This window comes from Panthera leo, chromosome B2 (assembly GCF_018350215.1).
Source record: "Panthera leo isolate Ple1 chromosome B2, P.leo_Ple1_pat1.1, whole genome shotgun sequence".
Lineage (NCBI taxonomy): Eukaryota > Metazoa > Chordata > Mammalia > Carnivora > Felidae > Panthera > Panthera leo.
Genome location: NC_056683.1, coordinates 70,639,163 through 70,662,179, shown reverse-complemented (window position 1 = coordinate 70,662,179; position 23,017 = coordinate 70,639,163). Strand labels below are relative to the sequence as shown.

The 23,017-nt window shown below is 34.9% G+C and overlaps 1 protein-coding gene and 1 pseudogene across 3 annotated transcripts in view; both read left to right on the top strand.

Annotated features, from left to right (window-relative positions):
* Positions 1–6,766: 6,766 nt before the first annotated feature.
* On the top strand, positions 6,767–6,866 carry LOC122220841 (annotated as a pseudogene).
* Positions 6,867–22,554: 15,688 nt separating this feature from the next.
* LOC122220109 (pleckstrin homology domain interacting protein) overlaps positions 22,555–23,017 on the top strand; it is a 138,877-nt gene continuing 138,414 nt past the window's right edge. For 2 of the 3 annotated variants that reach the window (XM_042939210.1, XM_042939209.1), the window contains exons 1-2: positions 22,555–22,795; positions 22,911–22,969. In XM_042939210.1, coding sequence (XP_042795144.1) covers positions 22,756–22,795; positions 22,911–22,969 — 99 coding nt within the window. In that variant the 5' untranslated portion in view covers positions 22,555–22,755. The remainder of the gene's footprint in view (positions 22,796–22,910; positions 22,970–23,017) is intronic. The other variant, XM_042939208.1, reaches the window with a different exon arrangement.

Below are 23,017 nucleotides of genomic sequence, written 5' to 3'. Positions count from 1 at the left end.
TTAGTTAATAGACATTGTAGATTGACGGTTCTGTAAGTTTCTGCCACCGTATTTTAAAAATTATCTTTTAAAAAATGTTTTAAAAGTTTTTATAAGAGTTTTCCATCAGGAGGCCTACTGAAAACAATTGGTGATCATTAAATGAGTTCCACTGCCACTTTTTAAGAACTGTCATAGAAGGATGCCTGGTTGGCTCAGCCAATAGAACATGTGGCTCTTGATCTTGGAGTTGTGAGTTCAAGCATGTTGGGCATAGAAATTACTTTAAAAAAAAAATGGTCACAGAGATTGGAAATTAATTGGGATTGAAACAAGAAGAAATCTCCAATTTTAAAATATTTGAATGTCCTGGCTCTGGAAAAATTGAAAACTGTATGCTTTGAAGCTAGTGATAATTGAGATGATAAGATCATTACTAAAGCAAACAATAAATAGAGCCTGCCATTACTGGTCCTTTTATATCCTTGTTTTTCTTCCGGTATCACTTAGCCCAACCAGCAATATTTAGGTGATCTTTAGCTCAGAGTTGCAACACTATTGGGACATTTTATTTTATAATCTTTTATTTAATTAAATTTCATAGCCTATCTAGAATTTGTTTCTATGTCAGGAATACATTTCTTTCTTAGATCTTTCATATTGTTTTATGAATAACTGTGTCATGATATGTTAAAGTCAGTATGACCTTCTGTAAATAAAATTTTCATTATGTAAAGATGTTTAATTTTTTAAAAGTAATCCAATACCTTTGTTTATCAAGACCTTAGTAAAAAGCAGCATGGAGTATTGTAGCTTGATACTAACAGATCAGATTCAGTTCCTTTGATCTGCCTAAGTTTCCACAGGGATGGATCTTAAAATAGTCCCCATATCATGCTAAGATATTGCAACTTGTCACTTTTGCCACCTGTGCCACCAACTGCCCACCATGTTCAAGGGAAGCCACATGCAAGCACAACCAGACTTTATTATCTTTATCGTTATCATGGTCCATAAAATTCAGAGAACACATTAAAAGCATTCCTTACAATCATATACTGCTTTTGAGATTATAATTGCTGGTATTAAATTTAGCTTTTTTCCTTAACTTTAACATTTTATATCAATTTTGCATAGATAAATGATAATTTCCTTTTAGGATAAAAAAATACTTCACCCAACACAATCAATACAATGGACAAACTTAAATAATGATTTAAAGTAATAACTTCAGAAAGAACATATATAAAGGATGAACTTTCATTTAAAGACTTGGCATTTTTAGAAATCAATATTCATTCATTCATTTACAAAATTTAAAAGAAATGTACTCTTTACCAAAACAAAGAAAGAAAGAGAGATTTCGTAGAAAAGTTTGGAATCTCTAGCTCTTTTTATTGTATGGAAAAATTGGCAAATAAGACATATCTTCAAATATTAATAATGCAGTAAAATACTTCAGTGATGAAAGGAAATACCTTGAAATATATTTTATTTTGGTATATTATTGACTCTGTTGTTATGAGTGACCTGCTTATTTGATATATACTGCTTAATTCTGGAGTTGAAATCAAAATGGGAAACTGCCAAAGAGAGAACTGAGTTTAAGTTGAGTCTGAGACATGGCATGAAAAACAACGAATGTGATTGGATGAAGAAATACTCTTTTGAAGGATGATTTCATTGTTACCCTTCTTTTTGCCAAAGAAATATCCCCAAGCATCAGAAATGAAGCTAAAGGGAGCTTTAGACAAAAGATAGTGCTTAATAAACAGATTCAGTAATAAGGAGGGGGGCGGTGCCTGGGTGCCTCAGTCAATCAAGTGTCCGACTTTAAGTCAGGTCATGATCTCATGGTTGGTTAGCCGAGGCCCCCATGGGTCCCTCTGCTGTCAGTGCGGAGCCCGCTTTGGATCCCTGCCTCCCTCTCTCTGCCCCTCACTCACTCACACTCTCTCTCTCAAAAATAAATAAAAACATTAAAAAACACACACAAGGAGGTGGACTTCTCTTATGAACATAAGCTTTTTTGAAGGTTCCACTTTGTTAGAAATGACATAGAAATAATAATACTTCCCCTATATAATGATAGACCGATTTATTACAGAGTAATTAAAATGACTAGCCTACATTTTGAGATTTAGTGTTGCTTAACTGGACAGGGAAAAGTAGCAAAGACATGGTTGACTGTGAGGAAGAAAAATGTGACTTTAAAAAATCATTCAAGTCTTGATATATAGTGCAATTAATCTTATCAAACTTGCTTTATGATTTAGCAATACATTGGTTAACTAACATCTCCTTGCTTTCACTTAAAAGGTTAACCATGTGGATAAGCAAACTTTTCTTTCTTTTTTTAAATGTCAGTTTCCTAGAAAGTTTTGCAGCTTTGAGCAAAAGTTTCACCTGAATATATATTTATTTACATGGTTTTAACGTGACAGAAAAAAATAAAAACCAAACACAGGAATGGTTATATTTTTAAGGCACAAGAAGAGCTGATTATCTTGGTGTTAAATTACCAGCTATAATTTGGGTTGTGTCAGGAGATCACTGGGCCAAAAAATGTCCACTCTGAGGCTTGAGTGATAGAGATTCTTCATTTATTCTCAGAGGATAATTTTATGGGGGTGTAATTCTATATTACTTTGACAGTACGTCTGGTTGTTCTATTGCTCCCCTCTGCAGTCAGACTATGTGAAGGACTCATCATTTAACACTCTCTTTGAGTATAAATAAAAGTTATGGATTCTACGTACAGAAAGTATAAACACATATACAACATTTGCATACAATTTAAAAATGTTCTTAGATTTCAAAGCACCTGTGTATCTGGTCCAGGTTAAGAAACTATTCGGCAATGATACATATGCCATGAACTTGCCTTTTCCCTGCCACTGAAGTCTATATATCTTCCATAATGTGATATTCTCAGCTGCCAGTAGGTATAATGCTCACTGGAAGATAGAACAGCAAAAGAGAGGAGGTTTGCCTGCCAGTATAAACCCCAGAAGGGTACATGCCAGCACACAAAAGGAATGAACAAGCCCTAAATATTATAGTCTGTCCTCACTGACAGCCCCAAAGAAGTCAAACTTAAATTTGTCTAATGTTCAAATTTTAGCTCTTGATTTTATGGTAGATTTGATAGACAAATGTATACTTTACATAAATAATTGTAGAAGAATTTACATCTTTCCTTGTCTAAATGGTTAAGAAATATGTCTTTATGACTTCTCAACTAATCAATATGGGGGGAAAATGGACACAAAAGAAAAAAATGGCTGGTTTCCAACCTTTTTTTGCAAAAGCAGTACAGTGGCAAAGAAGAATTAGGCACAGCAGTTAAATCTTTTGCTTAGGTTTTTTTCTTTTTCTTTTCCTTTTTTTTTTTTCCACAATTAGGGAATGCATTCATCATACAAAGTCTTACTGTCAAATTGATCCCAATAGCTTACACTGAAGACCTTTTATGAAGCTGATGGGTAAAAATTGTATGAGTCAAGCACCAAGATGAATACAACAATGAAAAGCTTTTTTCTCCTCTCGGGGGAAAGTCAGATTTTTTTAGTGTCAAAGTTTTAAAATAATACTAAAAAATAAGCATAATGTAAGAGAGATAAGTTAGTCAAATTTGGGTGAGATAAATATTTTTAAAGTGGAAGAATGTACTTCTGCTTCCAGCCAAAATGGAATAGCAGGGACTGGATTTACTCTCCTGCCTAAAACAAATTAAAAAACTGAATAAATATATGAATTGTTGGTTTTCAAGAAATTGGACTTCGGGAAATGAGTGACAATGGTCGATGAAACAGAACACAAATGAGATGAGCACCAAGATTTCCCCCAGCTTATTGCCTATAAACAGACATGAAGTCTGGCTATCAATAAAAAAGTACAGAGGCGCCTGGGTGGCTCAGTCAGTTAAGCGTCAAACTCTTGGTTTTTTGGCTCAGGTCATGATCTCACAGCTCGTGAGTGCAAGCTCCGCAGTGGGCTCCATGCTGACAGCACGGGACCTGCTTGGGATTCTCTCTCTCTCTCTCTCTCTGCCCCTGCCCTGTTCATGCTCTTTTTCTCTCAAAATAAATAAACTTAGAAAAAAAGTACAAAGCATACTAAAAAGGCTAACCGCCCCAAAACAATAACAACAATAACAACAACAAACCCAAAACAATTTGAAGAAATGGCAAGCATCAGAACCAGACATTCCAGGTATGTTGGAATTATCAGACCAGGAATTTTAAACAACTATGATTAATATGCCAAGGACTTCAATAGATAAAATAAACAGAATGCAGGAACAGATAAAAAATGTGAGCAGAGATATAGAAATTTGGTTCTAAGAAAGAAACAAAAAGAAATGCTAGAGACTGAAAAAGAAAAAATACTGTAACAAACATAATAGAATAGAAAACATAATAGAATATCCAAGGACTGTGGGACAACTGCAAAAGGTATAATGAGAATACCAGAAGGAGAAGAAAGAGAGAATGGAATAAGATAAATATTTGAAACAATAATGATCAAGAATTTTTCTCTAATGTCAGACACCAATCCACAAATCCAGGAATCTCAGAGAATACCAAGAAGGATAAAACCCAAAACTCTTACACCTAAACATATCATTGTCAAACTACAGAAAACCAACAATAAAGAAAAAATTCTGCAAAAAGCCAGGGAGGAAAAAACACCATACCTATAGAGGAAAAAATTTAATAATTATATCCAACTTCTCCTAAGAAACTATGTAAGTAAGAGAGTAGAGTGAAATACTTAAAGTATTAACAGAAAAAAAAAATCTACCTGGAATTCTGCATCCTGTGAAATTATCCTCTAAAAGTGAAGGAGAAACAAAGACTTCCTCAGACAAACTGATATTAAGGGAATTTGTTGTTGGTAAATGTGCCTACAATAAATGTTAAAAGAAGGTCTTTAGCGAGAAAGAAAATGATGTGGGTTAGAAACTTAAATCTACATAAAGAAAATAAAAGCAGTGAAGAAGGAATAAATGAAGATAAAATAAAAAATTTATTTATCTTATTCTTAATTGATCTAATAAGTTTGCTCAAAATAACAATAGCAACAATGTATTTGATGATATATTCCTATGTATGTATGTATGCCTATGTTATGCATACATATAATTGTGTATGCTTATATATAAGTGAAATGTATGATGGCATACATAGGATTGATGGCATAATTAGGATTATTTTGTTATTATAAGGTATTCACACTATCTGTGAAGTTGTATAGAGTAATTTGAAAGTGGACTTGGATTAGTTGTAAATGTATATAGCAAACTCTAGGGCAACAACGGAGAAAAGTAAAAAAAAATACCCCTCTCTCTCTCTCTCTCTCTCTCTCTCTATATATATATATATATATATATAATTGATATGCTATGAAAGGAGAGAAAATGGTACCATATAAAACGTTCAATTAAAGCCATAAAAAGCAGAAAAAGAGTGGAAGACAAAAATAAGAACAAAGAATAAAGACAAGTAGAAGAAAGTAACAAATATGGTAAATATTGATCCAACTGTATCAATAATCATTTTGAATGTCAGTATTCTAAATGCACCAATTAATAGATGGAAAGACAAATATAAATTAAAAGATAATTGGGAATTAAATATAAATTTAAAAACATATAAAGACAAATATAGATTAAAACTTAGTGGATGGAGAAATATATGCAGTGTGAACACTAATTAAAAAAGAACAAGAGTAGCTATATTAATTACAAACATAGCAGACACCAAAGCAAAGAAAGTTATCAGAGATAAAGATAGGCATTACATAATGACAAAGTCATTAATTCTTCAAGAAGACATAACAGCCTTTAATGTGTATTCACCTAAAACAGAGTGTCAAACGACATAAGGCAAAACTGACAGAACTGAGAAAAGAGAGAAATAGATGGATTTGTTATCATGGTTGGAGACTTCAATACCCCTCTACCAGAAATGAACATATTCAGCAGGCAGAAAATCAGAAAGATACAGTTGGACTCAACAACACCAACAATCAATGACATAATTGACAGCTATATCCTATTTCATCCAACAACAACAAAATATACATTCTTCTCAAGTTCACATGGAACATTCACCAAGACAGACCACATTCTGGGCCATAAAACACACCTTAATTTAAAACAATAGAAATCTGGGGCATCTGGGTGGCTCAGTCGGTAGAGCGTCTGACTTCGGCTCAGGTCATGATCTCGTGGTCTGTGAGTTCAAGCCCTGCATCAGGCTCTGTGCTGACAGCTCAGAGCCTGGAGCCTGTTTCGGATTCTGTGTCTCCCTCTCTCTCTGCCCCTCCCCTGCTCATGCTCTGTCCCTCTCTGTCTCAGAAATAAATAAAACATTAAAAAAAATTTTTTAAACAATAGAAATCAAACAATGTCTGCTCTCAGACCACAATGGAACTAAATTAGAAATCAATAACAGAAAGCTAATTGGAAAGTCCCAAAATATATGGAGATCAAACAACACACTTCTAAACAACAGAGGGATCAAAGAAGAAATATTAAGAGAAATTTTTTAATATTTTGAATTAAATGAAAATGAAAGCACAATTTATCAAAACTTGTGAAATGCAGTGAAAGCAGTGTTTAGGGGGAACTTTACAGCATTGAATGCATACGTTTAAAAAAGATAAAAGAGCTGAAGTCAACAATACAAATTTACACTGAGAAAACTGGAAAAAGATAAGCAAATTAAATCTAAAGTAAGCAGAAGAAAAGAAATAATAAGAATTAGAGCAGAGTACTCACTTCAGCAACACATATACTTTAAAAAGTGGGAAAGATACAGAGATTAGCATGGTCCTTGTGAAAGAATGACACACAAATTTCTGAAGTGTTCCGTAGTTTTTCACTATATTGTACACCGGAAACTAATATAATACTGCATGTTAACTGTATTGGAATTAAAATGAAAATGTAATTTAAAAAATTGTCACAGATTACATAAAAAAAGAATTACAGCAGAAATCAAAACAGGAAAAAATGGGATACCAATAGGAAAAAATCAACAAAATCAAACCTGGATCTTTGAAGAGATCAATGAAATCAATAAGCTTCTAGCCAGACTAACAAAGAAAAACAAGACACAAGTTGTTAATATGAGAAATGAAAGAGGGGACATCACTACAGATCCTATGGACATTAAAAGGATAATAAAGTAATACTATGAAAACTCTATTCCAACAAATTTGAAAAATTAAATGAAGTGGACCAATTCTTTGAAAGACACAATCTTCTAAAACCCACACAAGAAGAAACACAAAATCAGAATAGATTTGTCTATCTAGTAAAGAAATTGAATCCATAATTAATAACCTTCCAAAACAGAAAACACTGAGTCCAGATAGGTTCACTGGGTGACTATATCAAATATTTAAGGAAGAAATTATAATTCTTTACAATCTCTTTCAGAGCAATAGAAGCAGAGAGAATACCTCCTCACTCATTTTATGAGCCTGCACACTAAAACCAAAGACATTAAAGAAAACAAGACTATAAACCAATATCTCTCATGAACACAGATGCAAATATCTTCAACAAAATATTATTTCCTACATGTCAATAATTAACAAGTGGAATTTGAGATTAAAAAATACAATAACATTTTCATAGCACCCAAAAACATGCAACATGTAGGTATAAACCTAATAAAATGTGTACAAAATCTGTGTGAGGAAAACTACCAAACTGATGAACAAAATCAAAGAAGAACTAAAGAAACGGAGAGATATTCCATGTTCATGAATACAAAGATTCAATATTGTCAAGATTTCTTTTCTTCCCAACTTGATCTATAGATATGATGCAATTCCAATTGAAATCTCAGCAATTATTTTGTGAATACTGACAAACTGATTCTAAAGATTATATACAGAGGCAAAAGATCCAGAATAGCCCACACAATATTGAGGAACAAGAACAAAGTTGGAGAATTGAAACTACTGATCTTTAATACTTATTATAAATACACAGTAATCAAGACAGTGTGGTATTGGTGAAAGAATAAACAATGGACCAGAGCAGAGAGCCCAGCCAGATGAGACTACACACAGACCTTATACCCTTCACAAAAATTAACTCAAAATGGATCACAACCTACATGTAAAATGCAAAACTATAAAACTCCTAGAAGATAACATAGAAAAAAACCTAGAGGACCCAGTATGACAATGACTATTTACACTCAACACCTAAGTCACAGTCCATAGAAGAAATAATTGATAAGCTGGACTTCATTACTATTAAAAACTTCTTTGTGAAAAGCAATGTCAAGAATATGAAAAGACAAGCCATGGACTGGAAAAAAATATTTACAAAATATACATCTGACTACAGATTGCTACCCAAAATATACAATGAAGTCTTAAAACTTAATATGAAAACAAATGATACAATTTTAAAAATGGGCCAAAGACCTTAGTAGGCACCTAACCAAAGAAGATATACGGATGGCAAATAACTATATAAAAGGATGCTCAACATCATAAATCATCAAGTAAATGCGAACAGTGAGATACACTACACATATATTAGTACTTATGGCCAAAATTCAGAACACTGACATACCAAATGCTGGCAAGGATGTGAGAAAACAAAAAGTCTCATTCATTGCTGATGGAAATGCAAAATGGTACAGCCACTTTGGAACACAGTTTGAAGGTTTCTTACAAACTAAACATATTCTTACTTTATGACCCAGTAATCATGCTCCTTAGTATTTACCCAAAGGAGTTGAAAACTTATATCCACACAAAACCTGCACACAGATTCATAGCAGCTTTATTCATAATTGTCAAAACTTGGAAGCAACCAATATGCCAGTCAGTAGGTGAATGGATAAATAAACTGTTACATCCAGATAATGGAATATTAGTCAGTACTAACAAGAAATGAATTATCAAGCTCTGAAAAGACAGAAGAAACTTAAATGCATATTAGCAAAAGAAGCCAATCTGTAAAGGTTATGTGCTATATGATTCCAAACGTGACATTCTAGAAAAGCCAAAATTATGGACACAGTAAAAAGATTGATGGTCGCTAGGGATTGGAGGTGGTTGGGTTTGGGATGCACAGGCAGAGCACAGAGGATTTTTAAGATGGTGAAATTACTCTATATATCATAATGATGGATATATGTCATTATGCATTTGTCTGAACCTATAGAATATATGATATCAAGATTGAACCCTGATATAAACCATGGACTTCAGATGATTATGATGGGTCTATATAGGTTCATCAATTTGTAAGAAATATACTATTCCAGTGGGGATGTTGATAATGAGGGAGGCTCTGCATAATGACGGTAGAGGGTATCTGTGAATTCTCTGTACCTTCCTCTTAATTTTGCTGTGAACCTAAAACTGTTCTTAAATTTTTTTTTTTAAAGAACAAAAACTGTATTGGATTATGTAAAATCCTAAGTGTATCCCAACTTCTGGTGTGATAAGTATAATGAAAAAATGTAGACAATTGTTGAAGCAGTTATTAGCATTAGTTGACCATTTTTGGTGTCACATTTAAGCAGCTTTAATTAAAGTGACTCATCTAACCAGCTGGTTAGATACCATAAGTGATGGTACTATATTCCTTTTGCTTGGAGGTGACAGAAATCAAATGTGATCTATATTAAGCAAACAGGAGAATTTTTAATATGGATATAGGATTTTCTCATCCAACCCAAGGATGGGAACTTGGTATCAAGTAAAAGAAGGAATTTGGACAACATCTGGTCTAGCACCTTTCACACGAAGGAAAATTTAGTAAATAGTAAGTATGATCAAGCAACTGGTTTGTTCAAAAAAGAGAGATGGTTCAGATGGACCATTCTGTTCTTGGATCACATCAAAGAATTTTTTTCTGGTCAATATAACAATAATTATATAAAACTGACACTTTTTCATGTGATATCACATTTAATTCTTATAACAACACTGAAAGGTAGGTGCTATTCCATGTTACAGATGTGGAGGATACAACTTAAAGAAGTTAAACGATTTGTATGTAGCTAAGAAGCTGGAAAGCAACAGTGTTAAGGTTTAAATTCTTTCTGCATCAAAAATCAATGTTGATTTTATTTCATATTGTCATGAAAAAATAAGTAAATTTCACTTCGGAAATTTTGAAAAAATTAGTGATTGCCTGTATCTGCTGTCAATTACATGCATCTTACACCTTGCCCAAATTTGGGGGATTTAGGATTGTTAAATTAAAGAAATATACACTTTGGGAACCTGGCTGGCTCAGTTGGTAGAGCATGCAACTTTTGATCTCGGAGTCATGAGTTCAAGCCTCACATTTGAGGTAGAGATTACTTAAAAACAAACAAACAAATAAACTTTAAAAATATATATGTACACTTGAGGACACTGTGGATATAGGTAACTTAGAGTTAGCCAGTTTTGATATATAAATCCTCTTTTCTCAAAGATTTTAAAATCTCTTCAAATATAGTCTGAAAGGAGCATTTAGAATAAACTTTGCAAATGCCTAACAGACTGGGATTTGGTTTTGTGAAAAAGAGGGAGATATTAGAAAACACCATTTTTAGTCAAGCTAGCATAGCATAGTCAGCATTCTGTCCTTGAGAGTAATGTCGAGAGATATAGGTATACTACACCCTGTAATGTTACCTGCAAAAAGCTAAAGACGTTTTCTGAAACATCTCTTTACCTCTTAATGGATCTGACTTTTATATATTAAGAAATTTTATTTTAAATGTTTTGAACCAATAGGGGCGCCTGGGTGGCTCAGTGGGTTAAGCTTCAGATGTTGGCTCAGGTCAGGATCTCACAGTTCCTGGGTTTGAGCCCCCTGTGGGGCTCTGTGAGGACAGTTCAGAGCCTGGATCCTGCTTCAGATTCTGTGTCTCATCTTTCTCTGTCCCTTCCCCACTTGTGCTCTGTCACTCTCTGTCTCTCAAAGGTGAATAAATGTCAAAAAAATTTTTTTTAAATGTTTGAACCAATAATATTACTTCCTTTGTCTTCTCCTGGAAATAACAAATACAATTTGGGGGTACAGTGAGAATTCACCGGTCCTAAATTTCTCCTCTTTCAAGCTTTAAGAAGTGCTCACAGGACACAACATTACTTATGTAGTATTCATGCCAAAAACTTTAATCTAACCATGAGGAAACAATCAGGGAAATTCAAATTGAGAAACATTCTGCAAAGTAATTTGCCTGGACTCTTAAAAAAACAATCAATGATGAGAAAGATGAAAAGCTCTGGCTGACTTTTCCATATTAAGGGAGAGTAGAGAGTTATGCCAAATAAATGCAATAAGAGCCATCTGATTGGGTTCTGAATCAAAAAAAAAAATACAAGGAAAGAAGGAAGGTAGGAAGGGAAGAATGGCAAACTATAGAGGACTTTGTTGGGACAATTGGAGAAATTTGGATCAGATTATATAATAGATAATAGCATTAATGTTAAATTTCCTAACTGTGATAATATAGGGTGATGCTGTAGGAGACACACTTTCTCTTGAGAGATATATTCTGAAGCATTCAGGGGTTAATTAAGAACAGTAATAAGAACAACTTGCTGGGTTCTGGAACTCTAGATCTTGATGAATAAGTTTGTGTTCATCGTACCCATTTTCATCCTAAAAGTTTTCAGAGTATTAATATTTTTAGTCCATTTTCTGGCAGACAACTTTCCGTATCTTTATGTCATTTTAATTGCCTTTCTCTAGATGGGTTGGCTTTGTGGCCTTATGATTCCCTTCAGGTATGGTGAATAGAACCAAAAAATATTCCTAATGCTTATGTACAGTACTATGGGATAATGCTTTATATTTCCAGTGCTCTTCCTTGTGACACTTTGCACTCATTTTTGGTACAAAAGCTTTTCAGGACAATGTTTTACAGGGAATAATGTAAAATTACTATAGATCCTTTGTCTAGCAGTTCATCTGGGAATCCTACCATTTGATATCATTGGTTTGGCCTTTTTCTTCCCAGAAAAGCTTAGGGTCAACTAAAAATTAGTCAATTTTAATGTGCGTTTGAATGCCCCATCATGTTCTAAAACATGAAAGTCAACTGGCTCCAGCACTGACTCTGGGGCATCAGCCATCAGCTTCTGTTCTTCAGAAACTTAGTAAAAGTTTCCCTTGCTACTGTTCAAATTCTCTTTACTAAGTATCGCTTGCCTATAGGTCAAAAAAATATTGATATTATGTATATATGTGCTTTATGTATTCTATACATATCTGCTTATACATCTAAGTGTGGTTTTCGTAAAAGAGGAGTAACAAGAGTGTGAATTCAAGTAAGGGTATAGGCTGAAATGTAGTAAAAACAACATGGGCTTTAGAACAAGACTATTATCCCCTTAATCTCTCTTCTCACCTATACTGGCTTCTGACCTTGGTGGGACCATGGAAACTGTCTGGGTGTCTATGGCCTTCCAGGCTGGTTTTAAAAAGAATGCCTTATGCTTAAAGTAGGTCTTCTGTCAATATTAGGCCTCTCTCTCTTTTTTTTTTTTTTTTTCCACTTGAGAAAGTGTGAAAGTATTAATAGCTTACATTTACTAGGTACTTATTATGTACTTAAACTGTGCATGAAAAGGGGTTTGCACATACTGATAGCACAAGAGTCAGAAGTTGACTGGTTAAAAGTAGGGGCTCCAGAACTAGCCTTCCTGGGTTCAATTCCTGACTTTACTAACAATTAGCTTCATGATTCAGGATAAGTTACTTAACCATTCTATACCTCAGTTCTCTTATCTTTAAAGTGGGGAGATGATAACAATATTTTCCTTACTGGAGTCTTGTGAGGATTGAATGAGATAATATTTGTTAAACACTTAGAGCAGTGTCTGATATATAATGAGTACTTAACATATAGTAGCTTTTATTATAAAGTGTTATTATCTCATTCAATCCTCTTAGCAGCCTGGTGGGTTAGATAAAATTACTATTCATACTATTTGTGAGAAACTGATCATAAGCAAGGTTAAATAATTTGAACCAGGACACTCAGTAAAAAAAACAGAATTAGGACTTGATTCTTGTCGGTTATTAACTACTAAAATTTCTCCTTAAGTCTCTCCAATCCAATTTCTTATGGGGATTGTTTAAACAGTCTGATATAGGAACTTGTCAAAAAGCTTGTTGGAAATTTAAATATAGATTTTTCTCTCTAAATCTCCTTAGTTATACTTATTTATTCTCTCAAACAACTCTAGTGAAACAAACAAACATCATTTCTCATGCAGAAGTCATGTTGACTCATTCCATGCTAAATTATTCTCTTTTAGCTATTCAGCTATCCTACCCTTACACCAATACCTCAGAAAAATTGCAAGGCTGACTGAAACTTGAAAAGGAGGTGTGAGTTTGGACAAATCATTTAACCCCCTTGAAAAGGTATTTGGACTAGATAAGCTGTAGGGTTTTTTCCAGCTCTAAAATTCTATGATCCATGATTATGGATGTAATGACTGAGACCCTCTTTTCCACTTGCTATAGGGGCCCTGCTGAGGCACTATTCCATTTATTTGATACTCTACTTACACGGATATTTGTTTTTCTTCTGATTCTTTAGGGTACAAAATAAAAGATAGAGACAAAAGACATGTAAGGAAAATGTACTAAAAAAGACATGTTAAAGTTAAGTAGCAAAGGGAATTTCAGAGGGAAAAAGAGGGATTTGATACTCACTTTAAATTAGGCTTCCTTTTTTGTTGTTGTTATTATTTTGGTATTCTGTGACCTTCTTTTATTGACCATATCATTCCTTCATTTTATATTCAAATAATACTGTAACAGAATTTCCGAGAAGGCAGAGCTAATATCCAAATTTGTGGAACATTCTGGTGTTTCTTTTAAATACAATGCATACTTTGTTTCCTTCCCTCTAATGGCAAAACCGTCAGTGTTTCCATGTGCCCATTTTAGTCCTGTCAAATTAGGCAAACTAAAATTAGGTCATTATTAGGAACCATCCTACTACACCTTCAGAAATGACCACAGTTCATCTAATAAGCACATTCTAAGAAAAAAACAACAACACTGTATTTATTAAATATCTGTTGTCTATTCTGAACTGTTGCATATATTGGGGATACAGAAATCCAAAATTCAGAGACTTTCCTAAAAAAACTTAGTGACTAAAAACAATATAAAACAATAATATGCCTCAAAGCTGTGCTACAAGAGACACACAGAAAACTGCTCTGGAAGCACAGAGGATGAATACCTGGTTTGTTTGCTAGGAGGAGATGCATACAGAGTTTCTCAAAGAAGCAATGGATAATTGAGTGGTGTCTTGAAAACTACATGAGAATTGGTCTGGTTTTGAGATGAAGGTTCCAGAAAGAGAGACCAGCATGTGCAAAAATGAAAGAAAGGCATGTTTGGAAAACTAATTCCATATAGGAGGCATTTAGACTGCTTATGGTCCAGTGGGTAAAGTTGAGTGTGGAGAGGTTGAGACAGGCAGATTATGAGGGGTTTCACATATCCTACTACAGATCGTCCAGGGGTTCATAAAGTATCATTGATAGGTTTTAAGCAGTTGAATGGGATGATCTGATTTGTTAACTGTGCATTTCCCATCATAAGAGAACTGCTTAGAAAGGGTCCTGATGACTTTTTCCAGCTAATCAATTCCCAGGACTTAATACAGTGTCTAAAATATGGTACATATTTTACCATATTTTAAAAAAATTTCACATGATGGATCAATCCATCAATGAAAGAACTAAGCTACTTAGTATTTGCTTCTGGACTACATATCAAATTATTTACAGGAGTAATGATGAGATTTTCTTTAAAACATTTAGGCAAGAAAGGGGGTGGTAGGGGAGGATAGATAAAATAAGATTGTCCAAATGTAAATAATCATGAATACTGGGCATCTAGTACCCAGGGGATCATATTTCTATTTCCTTTACTTTATGTTTGATATTTTTCCATGATAAAGAAGTTTTTAAAAATTGCTCCTGAGTTAATAAGGCAACTTGATTTCTAGATTCCAAATGTTAATGTTTGAAGCATAAATATCTCAGTTAAAAAGAACTAAGCTTTTAAAGAATGATAATACATTTGTAACAAAAAAAATACTATAAAAATACTAAAAAATACTATAAAAAAGTACTATAAAAATTTTTGGAGTTTTAATGTAATTCTTGACACTAGATTTTTAAGTTTTCAAACTAATTGTGGCTAGAAAACTTCTTGACTCAAACCTCTTTATAGTTTATATTATAGAATTGCAACTAATCTGTTAGAATTCTTAATTTTTTTAATATGGAAATCATACCCTTATTCAAAAACGTGTTGTGAAAGAAATGCTTTCACATTAATCTATATCACATGCAATTGATTTCACAAGATTTTATGTTGTTAATTTTTCAGTTACTAAAAATAACTTGCTGGAATTTATTCCTGCTAGTATTTGTAAAATATATCCACTTAGTACTAAAAGCAATTATATTAAGACACACAAAAACATTGGGGCACCTGGCTGGCTCAGTTGGTTGGGTGTCCAACTTCGGCTCAGGTCATGATCTCGTGGTCCATGAGTTTGAGCCCCATGTCGGGCTCTGTGCTGACAGCTCAGAGCCTGGAGCCTGCTTCCGATTCTGTGTGTGTGTCTCTCTCTCTGACCCTCTCCTGCTCATGCTCTATCTCTCTCTGTCTCTCAAAGATAAATTTTTAAAAAAACACACACACACAAAAACATAGTCTACATGTATAAATGTATCATAGTTTCTATTTCAGGAATGTGAATTCATCATCGTTAAATTTGAATGGTATGTATAGCCATTGATTCTATCTCTTGCAGTCCGTTCAATAAATTGAGATATTGCTGCTGATAAAGTCAGATTTTAATAATTGACAATTTCTGGGGACTGGCCAGACTACCACCAAAACCTTTTCTTTCCAGATGCAGCCATTTTGGGGGAGGGAGGAGGGTCTCAGCTACTTCAGATTAGCTGTCATATCTGCAATCAGTGTCTGGTGAGCTGCGTATCTCCATGTGTTGTATGAAAGTACACAATGAGGGTCCAACTGCAAGCTAGTGTTTAAATGCTGGTTCTTCAGTTAATGCATGGAGAGAAAGTAAGCATGTTACAAAGAGGATTGCATAGAAGTAGGAATGGCATATGGAGACAAGGGCAGACATTAAAGGTTGACTTTTGGTCCTTGTATCACTTCAGTGTTGCCCAAGAAAAAGAAACATGGCTTCACAGAAGTGGTACATGTCACAACTTGTGATGAAGTTCTTATTTTTCTTTTTAACACTTACAAAATAAGTTTCTATCAACATATTTTCTTAATAATAAAAAGGAAAAAACTAAGAAGCCACATGAGAAACTGGCTAATTGAAAGGGAAAATGACCTTTATAATTATTCAATAGAAGAATGCTATGTTAATAGGTGTTAGGGGGAAATATCTTACTATCGTGCCATGGAAATTTGCCCTTGTGTGTTCATCAAGGATGCCTTTAAAATTTTTTTTTGGCATGATGGGATCCGGCTCTGGAAATGAAGTAAGTTTCCCATACTAAATATCTCAAAGAGGTTAAGTTAAGCACATCACAACGGGTTTTGAGTCAATGTAAGTTTTCTTCAGCCACTATTAGATTGAAAACTTTACAAACGAGAGTCTGAAAGCTGCATTAATTACTCCAAAGATTATCTCTAAAAAATCAGTAATTCCTCTAACTCAGCAAAATTTAATATCTAAAGAGGCCACATTTATCTTGACTTCGGCAAAAATGTTGAAATAAAAATTTAGTAGTACAAAAATACATAAATATACTTCAGAAACAGAAAATGCTTCCTGCTTAGCACCTCATTTCTTAAGGAAAAGTAGACAACAGAAGGCCTTTTTCTTCCTTTTCACACAAGTTGTGTAAATTATTTCCCTAGCCTTTTGTGTAAATAACCAGGAGAGCTGAAAATAAGAGATCTTGAAGATTTTAATGTGTGGCACTCTCAACTATAAGAAGCATAGATCCTCTTTATATTTTTAGAGCTCTTAGGATATATCCACATTGATTACATATCTTAATTCCTATGCTTGGTTTATCATTGGAAACTAAAGTTTCAGTGATGGAAGAGAATGAAAATTTTATGGAGACCCTGAAAAAACTGAAAATATGGGGATATTGGGGAAACACGGAAATCTTATATGTACCGAAAAACCCAAAACACTGAATGACAAAAGTAAGTGTAAGGTGTAATGTATGCGAACTGGAGAGGTAAGGATGGTGAGACATTTAATGAGGCAATATATTTCTTCTTTTCCATATGATACCACTTACTCAATATTCTTAACAAAGATGTTCCCTAATGATGTTCGGTAACATCACTTCTGATAACTATTGAGAGAAAATAACACATACGTGCTTACGAGGAGATTCCATTTAAAGGCTATATTAGTTTTTCTATAAATCATTGTTATTTGATAAGTTTTGATGATCATTAAAAAATCTACTGTACCCATTTCATCTACATCTATATTTTTATGTGCTTAAATTTAAGTATGAAAACTATGACTACAATGGAATTCGTAGGTGTAATATCAAAATCAAATTGTAAGCTTTCTTAAATTTTGCACACACACAACTCAGCTGAAAGATCTACTTGTTATCAACATTATTTTAAATTTTATAACTGTATAATAGAATACATTCTTTGTTTGAGCTAGTTAGCTAATCACCATTTCAAAAAATATAAGTATACCTATCAAAGGGACTAAAGTAACAGAAACATAAGTTAAGAAGATCTTTGCCAAGTATATATACATAAGAAGAAAAATAAAGGCAATTTACAAGGAAGGTGGTATAACTTGACAGACCTTTCTGTAGGAATTCGGAAAATGGAAACACTTTTTTTTTTTTTTTTTTTTTTTTTTTTTTACAAAGTCCGTTTAAATCTAAATTGGCTTCATTCTCAATTTTGACTTGTATCTTACTTTTATAATATCTTACTCTCATATTTGAGTATCAGGTCAGACTTTTGGGCATTCTGTCAGTAAGATCTTACTCTTTAAACAACCATTCTCCTTCTTCACCAACAGTATTTACTTTGTGCCCTTGATTCTGAGTGTTCTTTATCATGTAGAGATTACTCACTGTCATATAAATCCCCCCCCCCCCTTTCTTCCCATATAAATACTTTTTCTTCTTTGGGGTTTTCAAAGTTTATGAATTCAGGCATATGGAAAGGCAAGTGACTACTTACCTCTTGTCCTCAAATCCCATCTTTAAATCACATTCATAATAGCATGTTTTATCTAAGACACCACCACTAGCAACTTTCGCAGCCTCTGCATCTCTTCCCCAGAGTCTACCTTCCCGTTTCCACCGTTCTGTGTTCAGTCCGGCCCACTCTTGATCCATCAGACATCTGCATATGATAGAACATGCCTACAGACTTCTCCTTTAAGTTTCCTCCCATCTGGAATAGCTTTTTCTACTTCATCCACTGTGCTGCTCCAAATCTTGTGGGAATATGTTCTAAAATTGCTTTTCTTCTTTAATCTTTGTAATTGTACTGTTAACTCATGCATGTTGTTAAAAAAATAAATAAGTCCATGAAGATGTGTATTTTTTGTGTAAACCAAGACTTACATATAAAATATGTAAGCTACTAGGATTATTTAATTTGGAGGAAAATTATTTGAATGGAAGTTTTTTGAATGGTGAATTACTAATAACATTCAAATAAGTAAGGAATTATACAATTGTTGGTAAACAACTAATTTTTGTTACATATTAAAAGGAATTGTGCTCTAACATAAGTAAAAAGATTTTTCAATGAGATACAGGGAGGCGATATAAATTGTTAAATAATGGATTGGTTTATTAAAGCTGGTTATCTTTTTCTTTCTGGAGTAGCCAAAGAGTATATCTGCTCATATGTTTCAAATTTGATATACATCCAAGCTTTGTGAAGGAAGAATGTGTAGAGAGAAAGTCAAACAGACATGGACAGAAACATACAGTATCAGGGAGCAAGCCAGGAGGAGGAGTGGGGTGTGTTAAATAAGACTCTATTGATAGTTGTGTGTTGTTGTTAGGGCAGATGAGTATTAAAAAAGAAGGTATTTTCTGAAGAAGAATGCTTTCTACTTTTCCATTTCTACACTTTATAGGATGAAGCTTTTGCTATAAAATAAAAGCACAACATCAAAATAAAAACAAGACTTAATATATAATTTCAAAAGTTGTGTTTGCAGAATCTTTTTGGAGTTATGTATTATTTCATCATCCTACTGGAGACAAACCAAATTTCATAAAGGTAGTGGGATCTTTTCATTTATAAATATCATCCCATCTTGTTCTAGGAAGGACTTAAATGGCAACATTTGATTATTTCATTAGAATAATAGCTTATCATGATCAAGACAAACTTTTTAAGTGTTTATCTTGTTTCATGTGATGCCAAATGAATTCTACAGAAACTGACTTTTCAAGAAAAGTTCATAATTCTCCGAAACATAGTGTATTAGATAAATACATTTGTTGTTAGCTTTTCAAACTTTTACTATTTTTGTTAGCCTTCTAATATAAAAGGCATGGAAATCTTTTTAAGTTGGCATTTTATTTTTGAAGTCCATGAAAAAGTTAAAATAATCAACAAAAAGGGATATAGATGGAATCTGAGCTATCCTCACATGCAAAAGAGTTAATACTGGAAGAAGAAGTGCAAGGTCCATGGCCTTGGGAACTAAAGTATAGGACTTCAAGGTCAGACTTTCTATCTGGTATGTACAGACTTTCTGCATACATATGCACAATAAGTGACTTAATGTAAACCTTATAGTTAATTGATGATGCCAGAATCCAGAAATGTGTTTCATGTTTAAAGAAATTAAAAAATTATAAGGGAGTATTTGTTACATTTGAAGAACTTAGAAAAATCCAATTTAACATCTACTGTTAAAAACAAATAGTTTATTTGGTTGTAAAAAAGTTTTAATTTTTAGCTGGTAACCTGTATTTTCTTGTAACAGACTGATGGTAATAAATTAATTCAAAGACAAGCTTACAAATGTCTTCAAATTAGGTATTTGAAAAAGAAACCATAAACATTGTCCAAGGTTAGTCAAAATGACAAGAGCATCATTTCCAGAAAACTTAGAAGGGAAATTTTCCTTAACAATTTTTTAGGAGCTAAGTACTGGTAGCAAGCTTAGGAAAAGTTTTCGTGGCTTCTAAATGAAAAGCATACATGAGATAATCATACTAGCTTTCCATGTTTACATAACACTCGCAAGACATATATGGAAAACTTTACCCAGAGTAATTTTATATTCCATGCCATAATTTGGTTTATTTTCCTTTGCAAGGACAAAACATCTATTAGTAAGAATCAGACTAATACAAATATTTCAAAACCACAAGATTATGACTATAATTTTTAGTTCCTAAAATCTGTTTGTAAGAACATCATGATGATATAAAATATCACAATTATTCGAAGAATATAAGACTTTTTAAAAAGTTAAAATAGAAAGCATCAGTCATAGAAACAAATAGAATTGCAAAAAGGTATATTAAATGTCTGTCTTTTCAAAGCTAACTATCTAGAAGCAAGCCACTTACCTACAATAGATAGAATGGAATTCATGTCTATAAAAATGCAAATATTTTCAATATTTGAAGGATAGCCATTTCAATAAATACAGTAGCTCTGATAACCAGGCTGCAGTAGGACGAGTCATGGTAACTTCTCTTTTTTATTCGATTAAGATTGTTCTAAAAGGCAATTTTTACATCCTATCATTCCAAAGAGGTTGAGGCTTTTTTTCTTCTTCCTCACATGTAGGATGATTTCTGGATATTTAGTATAGGGCATCACACCGGTTCAGTCTTGCAGTGCAACACAAGGCAGTTGCAGCAAGTATTTCCCACTAGTAATGTAAGGAGCTAGGAGGGAACAAGGCTTGAGGAAACAATCTAGAAAACCATAATACAGCTTGTTGGTCCTTTACCCACAAATAACCTTTTTAGACCAGATACATAAAACGCAGTTTATTATCTAAAATTTTAAAGGGGAATCTTTTGTTAAATGTTAACAAAGAACGACTATCCTAATTCCCTTTAAAATGCAACCCTTAAAAAAATCAACTATCAAGTCTTTTTGAAAAGTGCTTAAATCATCTGGAGATAAAAATCACTTGGTGTCCTTGTTTTCTAACAAATGGCTTTTTCCATTGTTTCCATTAATTTCACCCATATTCGTTTTTTAAAAAACAAGGCCCTTACCCTCATCAGCAAAACACAGATGTATGATTTAGCATATAAAACCGGTAATTACCTACTAATTTACGAAAGATTAATTTTTTCTCTTTTCGTCAGTTTTCAAGAAGTCTTCCCGTGATTAACTGTAAACAGGAATGGTTTACACCTCAAATTAGAAGCCATTAATTAGCATGACGAAGTCAACTGCAAGATACACAGATAATTTAAATTATTTAATCACTAATCACCTTGGTTAAACTGTAGTATACTCTTTCAATATCCTTCGGTAGGGTATTGATCTGTCAGTAAATTACCTCCCGATCAGTTAGAGATAAATATTAGCGTTCTTTCCTTTCTCTCAGCTTTACATTATTCCTTCTTGTAAATACTTAAAAAACCTTTAAGGTTCTTTAATCCCAAGTCGCTAATTAGCCATCACTAGCCTTTTTGTAACCAGGAAAAAGAGTATCTGAAGTACAGATCAGGAGTTCGCTTTGCCCGTAAACAATAAAATAAATTAAAATAAAACATCTTTAAAATGTAAAATGCTTAAGGCAACGGCAATAATAAAAGATATACGCAGAGGTGGCTTCGGCAAATAACGGGCTTGCAAACGCCAAGTGCTTAACAAAAAAAGCCGAACCTCTATTGCAATATACAGCACTCCAATAAATTACACAACACTTTGCATAGGCTGCAGAAATAACGCAGGACAAGACTTACACAGATGCCAATCCGCAGCATTTATACACATGCACATGGCAAGAGACAGAAACCAAACACTATCATTCAACTCGGGCCGGGGAGCGCGATCCCGAGTTTGCCCAGCGCGAGAGGGCTCTCTGCGTGTGTGTCTGTGTGCGCGCGTGAGAGTGAGACCCATCCTCGGGGCATTTCCCCTCTTTGGGCAGTTTTGCTTCATTTGTTTCCCATTTCTGCTACATAGAAACTAACTTCCATCTCAGCCCCAGCCAGCGCCACTGAATAGAGCCTGTGCTGCGGCTTCGTGTGCGTCAGATCCCTCCGCGGAGCCGTCCCCGGCCCCCTCCCTCCCGCGGTCGGCCTCCACAGAGAAAGCGCCTTTCAGCCAACCGGCGGCTCCGACTCCGACATCTTCTCCGACTGGAAATAAATAAATAAATCGCACCTTTGGCCGGGGAGGAAAGGGCAGGGGTCTCGTCACACTGGGCGCGGGGGCGCTGGGCGCGGGGCCGGAGGCACTCTTTTTTGCGCCGGGGGGCGGGGGCGCGGGCCGAGGACCGGGCCAAGCCCGGGCCGCGAAGGCGGCGGACTCCTTTCTGCGGCGGAGGGATCCGCGGCGGAGGCGGCGGCGGCCGTAGCCGCTGCCTGAGAGTTGTTGTTTCCTCCTCCTCCTCCTCCGCCTCCGCCGCCGTTGCTTGAATGGTGGAGCCGAGGCTGGGCTCGTGAACACACACTGACAGCTATAGGGCAGGCGGCGGCACCATCCCCGCTTCCCCTCGGCGGCGGGGTGTCCCGCCGGCGGCCCTGAAGTGACCCATAAACATGTCTTGTGAGAGGAAAGGCCTCTCGGAGCTGCGATCGGGTAAGTCGGGGGGCTGCTGGGGCCGCTGGCACCGGGCGATTCCGCCCGCGGTCCCCCGCCCCCCGCCGCCCGGCCGCTAAGCCTGTGTGTCTCCCCGTTCCCCTCTCCCGCGCAGAGCTCTACTTCCTCATCGCCCGGTTCCTGGAAGATGGACCCTGTCAGCAGGCGGCTCAGGTACGGCGGCGCGCGGCGCGCGGCGCGGGCCGAGCCGGCGCTCGCCGC